At 41.4% G+C, this 12,085-nt stretch overlaps 1 protein-coding gene across 1 annotated transcript in view; it reads left to right on the top strand.

The window, feature by feature from the left end:
- The window catches only part of XYLB (xylulokinase), a 1,259,970-nt gene that overhangs the window by 561,791 nt on the left and 686,094 nt on the right, over window positions 1-12,085 (top strand). The window contains exon 12 of the mRNA XM_044066952.1: window positions 7,552-7,667. Coding sequence (XP_043922887.1) covers window positions 7,552-7,667 — 116 coding nt within the window. The remainder of the gene's footprint in view (window positions 1-7,551; window positions 7,668-12,085) is intronic.

Here is a 12,085-nt window from a genome sequence, read left to right as displayed (position 1 = left end):
TGCCTTTGGAGGATTGGGTCTTGGTTTTATTTGAGATTGCATGATCCATGTATTCCTGAAGGTGTTCATAGAATGCATTTATAAAGGATTCTGCGGTCTGGGCCGTATTTTCCACAGGCCCGGGGGCTTTGAAGGATTTCGCCTCAGTTTTGATGCGTGTGAAATTTGCTTTAGAGAAGTTTTTCACTGTGGTTTATGGGCAGGGGGTGGGGTCAGGATGTGAATATCCAGTGAGATTAGTTTATGGTCTGATCTTACCAGTGAGGGATACACTTCTGGTCTGGAGCATAGTGTCCCCATGTTGGTGATGATCAGGTCCAGTATGTTTTTCCCTCTTGTGGGAGTGGTAACAAGTTGTTCCATAGCATTTGAGTTTATAAATTCTAGGAACCTTTGGGCTAGGGTGTTGGAGCTAGAGTAATGATCCCAGTCTATGTTTGGGTAGTTGAAGTCGCCCAATATAACGGTGTTTGGAGAGACCTTCATATTTTCCAGTATTCTCAGGAAGGCCAAGTGGGGTTCCTGTGTTTGGGAGGGTGGTCTGTAGCATGCTATAAACTGGAAGGCAGTTTTACCCACAGTTAGTTGCACATGGATAGTCTCTGATGCTTCGTGCTCTGCCACCAACCTGGAGGTGTGGGTATCTTTGACGAATATTGATACTCCCCCTCCTTTTGTGGTTTGGTCCAAGTTTTGGGGCTGAAAAGCATGGTATGAGGTATAATCTGGTAGTGCTGGGGTGCTCTCGGGAGCCTTGAACCAGGTTTCTGTTACTGCACAGATATCGATGTTCTCCATGCTAAGGAGAGTTTTGAGTGCGTGCATCTTGAGGTTTAGACTTCTGGCGTTGAGTAGCATTACTCTTAGTTTCTTATCCCTTGTGATACCTATGGAGGTGGATTTGTCTTTTGAGCCTTGCCTAAAAAAGGCACTATGGGGGTAGCAAGAGCCTTTGCCAATATCCGAAAGCCCAGGGGTGACAGGTGCAAGCCGTCCCTAGCGAATCATCGTGGCTTGTCGAGCATGTCATCCCCGGCTGACAGGCATTCCCCTTTGAATGACACCAATACTTAAGCCAATTGTTGAAATTGATCATCCTGTCTTCATATTGTGGCATCATTCTTGGTGAGGGTAAGATGCTACTCAAGGTCAGGGTCATACCGGCCTGGGCTACATGCTCAGAGAGCTCCTCTATGTCTTTTTTCATGTAGTCCAGGGAGGTACGTCTCATGTCATTCACACCAGCATGGACAATGACTGAGTCACATTTGTACTTGCCTTGGAGTGACCTGAGTGCTTGTGTTATGTGGCGGATCCTAGCGCCCGACAGGCAGCTCACTGTGACCTTCTCCTTGTTCAGCCTGGTGAGCGGGACGTCAGTGTGCCTGACGATAGAGTCACCTATTACAAGCGTATCAGGTGTATTGTTTAGCCTTAAGGGCTGTGACTGTTCGGCACACTGGCTTTGTGAGCTATGTGTTGCACGTGTTTTGTTTTGGGGTAGCAGTTGCTTGGGTGTCTGCTTTGGAGGTCTCTGCTGCTTAGGCAGATTTTTATTTAGAGCCTCCGAGTATGTTTTTGTGTGTTTATGTGTTTGGTGTGTTGTCGCGGTAAGTCTATGTGAGACTGGAATTGTAGTGAGTGTGGTTTCCTTCTCCTCCTGACTGGTTACGCCAGTACTGAGTTGAGAGAGCTTAGCCTCCAGTTTGGCTATATGGTTGCATCTCTCACATGTGTTGGAATTTGTTGGGAGTCGGAGAGGGTTGTCTGTGTACATTAGGCAGTTGTAACATTGCCTCAAGATTCCCAGATTCACCAGCTGGACCGGAGAGGAGATTGACAACTGACCTTTGGACATGCTAGAATAGTATTGGGAATTCCTTTATAATTGAAAAAAGGGCCAATGGGGAACAAGGTACTCAAGGGGAGTTTGTGAGGGTGTAGTGCTTTTAATTTTTTAGAGCTGACTTATATAATTGCTTTAGTGAGCAAGTGCTAGGTAACTTAAATGCAATGTGTTACAGGTAACTTAAATGCAAAAACGACAAACAGTAACTTTCTTTCAAGTGAAACAAGGAAATAAGTACAGTAAGCAATGCAGATATCACTAGGGATCCACAAAAGTGCTAAAAGGCCGGGTTTTAGATGGAATTAGCGTTTCAGGGAAATAAACAAACAACAAGCATACAAATAAAGCTAGATTCAGCAGGCCTGGATCTAGTCTATGCTACAGCAAACAAGGTGTACCAATTTCAGTAAGAAACAGTTAGAATATGGAGGCACTATAAGCCTCTAACCAGAAATTCCCTGCTCAGAAGGGCAGAGTCCAGCCTCTCCTCCCACAAGAGTGCAGACCGCAATCCTTCTTAACGTAAAATAACTGGCCTGAAGCCCAAGTGCTTAAACCAGAACTAATACACTTTTAGAATAACAGACACTGAGCTCTCAATCAGCAGTTCCCAACTTAGAAGGATGTAAGCTACCTGTCCTGCCACCACAGTGCAGGCCACAAACCTTCCTAATGTAAAACAACTGGTCTGAAGCCCAAGTGCTTAATCCAAAAGACTTAGAAATGATAGCTACACTTTAATCAAGTTACTACCAGCAGTAATAAATACAACTGAATACTTTAAAGAATGTCTGGATTAGTGCTCAAGTTATACAAACAAAGCTAGATTCAGCAGGCCTGGATATAGTCTATGCTACAGCAAACGAGGTGTACCAATTTCAGTAAGAAGCAGTTCAAATATGCAGGCACTATAAGCTTTAACCAGAAATTCCCAGCTCAGAAGGACAGAGTCCAGCCTCTCCTCCCACAAGAGTGCAGAACACGAATCCTCTTAATGTAAAATAACTGGCCTCAAGCCCAAGTGCTTAAACCAGAATTAATACACTTTTAGAATAACTGACACTGAGCCTTCAATCAGCAGTTCCCAACTTAGAAGGATGTAAGCTACCTGTTCTGCCACGACAGTGCAGACCACAAACCTTCCTAATGTAAAACTGGTCTGAAGCCCAGGTGCTTAAACTAAAAGGCTTACAATGAGTTACACCAAGCAGTAATAAATACAACTGAGTACTTTTAAGATGACGCAAAAGCAAAATAAAGTAGGAAAAACACAAATACAGTAAAAGCAGATAATTTTTTTTTTTTGGAAAGAGAGAAAGGAAAGAGAGAAAGGAGTAGCAGAAACTAAGCTGATTGGCCTTCTCAAATGCTCTCCCTGTACTGGGTAGAATGAGGTAATGACACTAGACTGGGAGGAGAGTCCCAGATCAAATTTACACTAGGGGCGGGCAACTGCAAAGCCACCAACTATAAAAACACTATACCAACAGGGAGGGAGGGTGGGAAATGTTACTTACAGCTGAAAAGCCTTTAAATGAAAGTTTTAAACAGCTAAAGGAGCCAATTACAATGGTACCTGAAAAGCGTCTGAACTCAACAGAGCCACAGCTTGGAAACAATAATACCACTCATTCCCTGCCTTCAACAGGAGTTTCTATGGTGGACTCAGGCATGTCACCTCAACAAAGGTCAGCCTTTTACCTTACCCAAAGCCAGGCAAACTATAACAACGGATGCATCGGATTATGCCTGGGGAGCACACATGGCAGGACATTGTATTCAGGGCAAATGGTCTGCAGATCAAAGGCATCTACATATCAATCAAAAAGAGATGCTAGCTGTACAAAATGCCCTAACAGCTTTCAAGGACCTCCTACATCCAGGACAACTACTAATAAAGATGGACAGCACCACAGTGATGTGTTACATAAACAAGCAAGGGGGCACACATTCCTACCTCCTGTACAGGGAAGCAATGACCTTGTGGAACACAGCACTGACCTACCAAGTTCAACTACAAGCACAATTCCTGCCAGGAAAGAAAAATACATTGGCAGGCACTCTAAGCAGAAACATCATAGATCCTCACGAGTGGAAACTATATCCACACGTATTCGCAATGATAACTCAAAAATGGGGGAGCTCAGACATAGATCTGTTTGCCTCCCCCCAAAACTACCAACTACGGAAATTTTGCACAAGGACATACCACACAATAGCTTGGAAAGTGGGTGCCCTCTCATTCAGTTGGAAAATATTAACAGTGTAAGCCTTTCCTCCACTGCCTCTTCTGGCAAAGGTGCTGCTGAAAGCCAGATTAGAGAGGCCACAAATGATGCTCATTGCTCCAGACTGGCCACGCCAACACTGGTATCCAATACTAAGGAACATGGCTCAAGGCCCACTATGGATTTTACCTCAAATTCCTCACCTGCTCACTCAGTAGCAAAACAATCAGATTCTACACAGCCAGCTCAAGACTTTAAATCTGGCTGCATGGCAAATTACCTAAACAACCAGTCAACACTTCTCTCTAAAGCTGTTATGGATGTCATTCTGGAGGCCAGGAGGCCCAGCACCAGGAAAGCCTATTCAGACAAATGGAAAAGATTCTGCGCCTGGAACCAGGCTAAAGGCCAGAATCCCCTTGTCCCAAATATTCCTCAGAATCTACAATATTTAACTGAGATGTTGCACAAAGGACTTTCCTTTTCATCTGTTAAGATCCACGTCTCGGCTATTTCAGCTCAGTACAACACGCATCCTCCTATATTGTCACATCCATTACTAAGACAGTACCTCAGAGGGGCTAAGAACATAAGACCGCCCCGATGAGCACCAACACCAACTTGGGATCTCAACTTTGTTTTGGAAAAACTTACACTACCACCTTTTGAACCAGATTTTACAGCTGATTTACAGTTTCTATCATGGAAAACTGCCCTGCTGCTAGCAATAACTTCAGCATGAAGAGTCTCAGAGCTACAGGCCCTAATGGCAGTGGAGCCTTTCATCATTTTTCATCAAGACAGAGTATCTCTGTGAACTAACCCTTCCTTTATGCCAAAGGTGGTATCCAGTGTGGCCCTAAACCAAACCATTCATTTGCCCACCTTTTATCCAAACCCCCAGAACAAAGGGGAAAGGCTCCTACACTCTTTGGACATTCACAGGTAATTACGTTATTACTTGGATAAAACTAAGGCTTTCAGAAAATCTGATCAGCTCTTTGTATCCTATGCTGCAGGATCACAAGGAAAGGCTATCTCAAAACAGACCATTTCAAAATGGATAGGACATTGTATCCGTTTCTGCTACACACACCATGGGAAACCTGTACCTGGTAACATTGGGCCCCATTCCACCAGGGCTACAGCAACATCAACAGCCTTCCTCAGAGGGGTACCAACCAAGGATATTTTGGAGGCTGCAACTTGGAGTTCAGTGCGCACCTTTACCAAGCACTATCACTTACCTCTATACTCTAAAACCAGAGCTGGCTTTGCCACTGCTGTTCTGCAGGGCCTACTAGCTTCTCCAAACCCTGTTTAGTTCCACCTCCCATCCTTAGCTTTGGGATTCAACCCATGTGTGATGACTGCAGCAGTGTAACACGATGAACATAGTACAGTTTTGTACCTACCATAAATGTAGATGTTCGAGTGTTCACACTGCTGCAGTCCAGGTTACCCTCCCTCCATCCCCTCTGTACCTGGCTGTACTTTTCTATACCTTTCTATCCTGTACAACCTTTGTGGTGTATTTGCTTGCAACTGAAGGTATTCCTTTTATTCCTTTTATATGTTTTATTAGCAATATGTATTGCCTACCTACTTGGGGGCACCTGACATCTGGGGCAAGAAAAACTGAAGAAAATGGCGTCGGATGCCTCTTATATACCCCTGGCGCACTGACGTCAGGGAAGAAGTGACAGCAACCGACACCGGACCAAGACTTTGGAACTCTGGCCGACTGCGGGACCGCCTGATGGCAGGATAACCCAAGTGTGATGACTGCAGCAGTATGAACACTCGAACATCTACATTTATGGTAGGTACAAAACTGTACTTTTCCGCTCGCAAACTGTGCACCGCGCGATGATGTCAGCATCTGCGCCTGGACTTGAAGGGCATTCTTAAAGAAGAACGCCCAAATAACTTTTTTTAAATTAAAAGACTAGTCAGCAGATTCCAGGGGGATGCAAGTGCACCCCCTTGCACCTGCCTGCGGGCGCCCCTGCTCCTGTGCCCTTAATGTCCCTGTCCTGACTGTCAGGTCATTCAGCCTTGGCACTGCTTGTCTTAGTCCACATTTCCAAATTTTTAGTTTACAGTAAACACCACTGTTGTACAATGTACAATTATCATTTAAGCAATTAAATTGAAGTAGATTTTATAGGCAGCTGTTTTTCAATTTATAAGACAGTCTTCATGCTGGTGTTATTCAACATTCAGAACTCAACCCATTCATACACTCATGATAACACTTCCCACCATATTCCAGTAACACCATCCAATATATGGATATCCCATTCTCATATCAGCTTCAAGCCTCAGGAATCATCAGTTACACATAACAGCAGAATTTATTTCCAGAGTTCCTGATCCCATCTGTAAACATACCAAAAGGACAATAACCCTGCTCTAAATCTATTTGCTAAAAAGTTAGCAAGGTTGATGACGCAAATCCAGAACCAAAGCCCATTGCTCTGAATCATCAAAATCCTATTGAAACCTCAGTGCAACCTCCCCTCAGCTTAATGTCGCCACAACAACAATCTTTTCTCCAACCATTAAAAGAGTAAACATGTACTAACCTTAATGGAAACAGCACCAGTAATAAGTAGGATGGCACTGAACCTGGATGAATGACATGAGCTCCGACATTCTAAATATAACTGAAGCATGGCTTTATGATTGGGTAGGTCTTCCTCCTTCTTAACTAGACTCTCCATATGTTTTGGATCAGTTGTCCAGGCAAGACAGTTGGAGGAATTATTATGCTACTTATCAAAAACAACCTAAACTTATAAACCAGACTAGTACTGAATACTATAATGAAGATAAAAGAACTGGAAGTAGAATCTTTAGAAAAGGGTAGGAGCAAATTACATAGAAAAAATGGAAATTGTGGGAACAATACGTGCAGAATAATGTTTTGGGGGAGGAGTGAGATTTAAGAGAAGGCAGGATTTCATTAATTTCTGTAATGCCAGATTGATGATAGTTATACAAAAAAAACATAACGCATGTATAATGTTTGTAACTAGGAACATGTTAATATGGCTTGTTGTCTTTTATATAAATATGTTTTTTCTATGTCTTAAGTGATAATTCAGTAAAGCTGGGAATCATTCTTGGTAAAGGTAGAATGCTCTTGAAAGCCAGAGCAAAGAGGTCAACAATCTCTCTCTCCAGCTCCCCAAAGATGGACTGTGCAAGATTGTTTCCCCATGGGTGAGCAACTACAGCATCATAGCTAATAACCTTTATGTTTATGAATGGAAATGGAATTAATCCACAGATGATGTTTGAGATTCCTATGCATTTTGATGCAGCTTTTCTTTAAATTAATTTATTCATTCGCTCACATTCTCAGTCCTTGTTTACCAGGTTAAGATGCCTCATTACTGTTTACTCTCTTTTGTGCATCTGTTCTAACAGTGAAATGACCTGCAGATTTCTTACTTTGTGATATTCCAGGTCAGTCTTGGCACCAGTGATACCATCTTTCTATGGATTCAAGATCCAACACCTACTGTAGAAGGTCACATATTTTGTAATCCTGTTGACAGCCAGGCATACATGGCACTAATATGGTAAGTAATATGAATCTTACAAAGGAAAGTGTGGCACTATGTTCAACACAGATGTCATTTGTTGTACATGACGTTTTACTTTGATCTGCATACCTACCTTTATATTTCAAGGATAACACATTGTGATGTTTATTTTATTTATTTATTGCTGGCTGAAGATAATATTGCTGAAAACATTATATGATAACATGGTGGTTTCTTTTGTTTTCATGAGTTTATCTGCATCATTTTTCATTGTCCTGTATATTTGCATAGGGTGCAAGATTGTTTTGGCAAAATGCATCTAAGATGAGAAGTAATAGATCTAACTCTTTTGACTTTGACCTGCTTTATTCTTCTTTTCCTGGTGGAGCGTTAACACTTATATGAAGATTCTCAGTATTTCATTCCTCTTCTCCAAGGGCTATTACTTCTGCAGTTCCTAGTTCCCAAGGTTTTTTTTTTTTTTTTCTAATAATGCTTTGTGGCCAAATTTAAATATTAACATTATAGTACTCTTTTTACGAGTTTTGCCATCCAAGTCAGTGCACCATTCCACGTCTTATTTTTCTAACAAAAAATAAAGGAATTCTCTTTCTGCATAACTGCATCCAATGTTTTCTTCCTTGAAACTGTTTCCTGTAGTGGTAACTGGATGTATATATCTTTATTTGTCCAGCCTGATGACTGCCTGGGGCTTACAGAGAAAACAGAACGTGTTTGTGTCTCTGACTGCAGTAGACATTGCTGTAATCTTGATTATGGTGCTACCTTGTTTAGTGTGGACACTGAGCATTTTTCTTCCCAGATATTGTCAGTTTTAAGTGCAAAATGTTCAGACTGCAAAGCCAAGAGCTGTGGGCCCCCTCCTGCAGCTGTGTGCTCTGAAAAAAAACAGTCTTTGCCCATTCCTCAAAAACAAGTGTGTGTGTGTGTGTGTGTGTGTGTGTGTGTGTGTGTGTGTGTGTGTGTGTGTGTGTGTGTATTGGGTAGTTGATCCTGTGAGAAATGAAGACATGATCATTTCCTTTCTTTGATTCCTCCCAGATTAAGTAAACATTTAGTTGGTAAGACTGCTTCACTGTTTTAACCTCAGAAACACATTGGGACAGAACTAGAGAATTCTCCAGTGAAAAGATGGGGCAGTTGTGTTAGCACTAAGACTGTTTTCTTAGGTGCTTCCTTATTTATCCTTAGCATTTGGGATTCAAAGCGCACCTACTTTGTGGGTTGCCTTCTGGTTTCTTGTGGGGCAGGGTCAACTCTGAAACTGACTTCTCAGGCTTTTGGAGCTTCTGGGCATTTAAGGTGCAACAAAAATTTTATAGATTTGCCATGTTTGGTCACAGTTACGTGAATACTCTGTCCGTTGTCTGAGAGCCATTGATGCCCAATGTTTTGCATTTATCACTGCCCCTGTAAGGTGTTATCTGACTTGGTCTTGCAGAAATGGAACTGAATACTGGTGATGGGGGATCAGGAGTGTCATGACAGCTGATGCTGTCGAGTGGATCTCTGTCGACATGTTCTCATCTCTTATGCTGGTACCAGTTGTTCTTTTTGCAGGAAAACTACACTCTTCTCAGAATTGGAATACCAAAAGGGTGCCCTTGTAGGTGGAGCTTGAAGTTGTCTATTTACAACTACAGGAAGTAAAATCCATCACCACAAGTATAATCACACTCATGCAACCACTCACACATATGGCATCCAGTAGGCACAAGATGGAGACCAGATGTGGTGGGTCTTAAATGTTTGTGGTATTGCTGTCAAAAGGCCTCTTTCCAGATGGTTTTTGTACAAAGGAGGAGAAAACTGAATACCCAAAGGTCGGCAGTCCATCTTACTTCTTTAATGTCTGATACGTATTTGCTGTTTGAATATTGTGTGAGTGAGTTTGTGTGTGTGTGTGTGTGTGTGTGTGTGTGTGTGTGTGTGTGTGTGTGTGTGTGGATGAATGCGTGTGTGTGTTCTCATGTAAACAACAAAAGAAAAAGTTTCAAAAATGAATACTGTGATTTCTTTGTACTAAAATATCAGTATCAGGACCTGCCATACCTGTCATTTATGTAAAAATGTAATTAATTTGGAAGCCAATATAAGACAATATTGTGTTAAAGAACTCTATTTCATGTTAAGTTTTTAATTTCACACAGACATTCCATTCACTGTAGTCAGTCAGGATCTTAAACATGCAATATAATCCCTGCCTGTCAACATTCATATAAATCATGCTACCTCCTACCATTCTGATATACAAGAGCACATACACAAAAAAGTAAGAAACAACACGCAATAACACTAATGCAGATACATACCAGACACCCGCACATATGCACACGCGCACACACACACACACACACACGCACACGCACACACATGCACACGCACACACACACACACACACACACACACACACACACACACACACACACACACACACACACACACAGAGAAAACAGAGAAAAAGAATGTAGAAAAATGAGATCTGGGTGGAGGTGCTACCACAAGAGATATTATACTAGAAAATGAGCATGCATCAGAAGTGCACTTCAGAAGATGCAGGAAAAAAACGTTAATACAGTTTACTTTCCTAAAGCATAAGCATTAGTTAACCAACAGTTGATTTTCATCAATCCCATCTGTGTTAGTTGTATGAGCTTCATAATCAATACTCACATCTGCATCAGTATTCATGTCTGCATCAGTCTTCTGAACTCAGTCTCGTTCATTCCTCCTCTTGTGTTTTCTTCTACCTCTTCTAAAGGGCCTGTAGAACATTTATTAATTGGGGAAATAAGTTCAGTAGTATCTCAAGTGTCAATCTCAGTGTCTGTATTGGAATTATTGGAAGAAAACTCAGATTGGGATTGGGATTGATGAGAATCAACTGATGGTTAACTTGACTACACATTCTTTTACTCATGATGAAATTAGTGTGTTGAATAAATGTTTAGGATTTATTACGTCATGTTTTTGTTTACCAATATTCTTTGGTGATGGACATTAAGCAGTTTTGTTGTGGTTTTTCTCCCGTTCGATTCTTGGCTGGAACGCCTTTTGTGTGGAGTCTGCATATCTTCCCCACGGTCATATAACGTTTGAAGACATGCAGGTAGGTGCGTGCATGAATGGGTGTGCCTTCTTTGAAGGTAGGGCATTGGGCTGGCAACTCGTCACCGTAAAATCCACTGCCAATCATTAGCGGACTGGAGTTCCACTGTGGCGACCCCTAACCGGGAAAAGCCGAAAGACTTTTATTTTTCACAGTGACATGGGGCTGGTAACACAGTTGATATTTCATTAAGGTTTAAAAAAATCAAATTTTCAACCCCCCCCCCCATCATCCTTTTTTTAGAAATTTTGGTCATAGTTTGACCAAGGAACAAAAGGCTGCATTGAACAGTCTTAAAGATAATAGTAGTGTGAATATCATGAATACAGACAAGGGTGGTTGCCATTGTTATTTAAAATGGGGTTGATTATGATTTTGAAGTGATTAGACAACTGAATGATCTAGCTTCCTATTGTAAATTGCCCCACAATCCTACTTCTGAATTTAAGATCTATATTTATTTATTTTTTGTCTGAAATGAAAGCTAAGGGTTTCATCACGGAGGTTTTGGTAAATCAGATAATGGTGGATGACCCCAGACCTCAATACTTCTATATTCTACCCAAAAATTCACAAATCAGTTCTTAATCCTCCTGGTCGACCCATTTTTGTCTGGAAGGGGCTCCCTTACTAAACCACTCTTAGCCTATTTGGAAAGTAAGCTCAAGCCACTTTTGTCTTTTGTTAGAGCTCATGTTAAGGACACTAATGAGTTTCTTTTACTCATGAATGAACTGCAGGTACCACTTAATTCATATTTGTGTCCTTTAGATGTACAGTCCCTATATACTAGCATACCCCATTATGGTGGTATATTGGCTGTTAAATATTGGTTAGAACATTCAAGGATATATTCTGAGCCCCAGGTTTCATTTATTTTTAAAAGTATTGGGTATAGTTTTGGAACATAACGTGTTCTGATATAGGACTGGTTGGTACCTGCAAATTAAGGGTATGGCCATGGGTGCCTCTTTTGCCCCTATATATGCAGATCTATTCATGGGGTTTTTAGAACTCAAGTTAATATACAATGAAGACAATTTTTTCTCCAGATATCTTAATATGTGACAACACTATCTGGATGTTTGTTGGACAGTGTGGTGTGGACCCATTGCAATATGGGAACAGTGTGTGCAACATTTGAATTCTAATAGTTTTAGTCTGAGGTTTATTGGGAAACTGGATTTACTTAATGTTGATTTTTTGGATGTGAATATAACTAACTTGATTGATGGAACAACTGTTAGTAGTTTATACCGCAAACTGCTCACTAAGAATTTGTTAGTGTATGCTAATAGTTGCCATCCTGAACACATGATTCAGA

The sequence above is a fragment of the Protopterus annectens genome, chromosome 3.part1, assembly GCF_019279795.1.
Source record: "Protopterus annectens isolate FY-2018-M chromosome 3.part1, PAN1.0, whole genome shotgun sequence".
NCBI classification, from domain to species: Eukaryota; Metazoa; Chordata; order Ceratodontiformes; family Protopteridae; genus Protopterus; species Protopterus annectens.
Note: the sequence above shows the minus strand (reverse complement) of the source record. Positions and strands in the feature narration are given on the sequence as shown.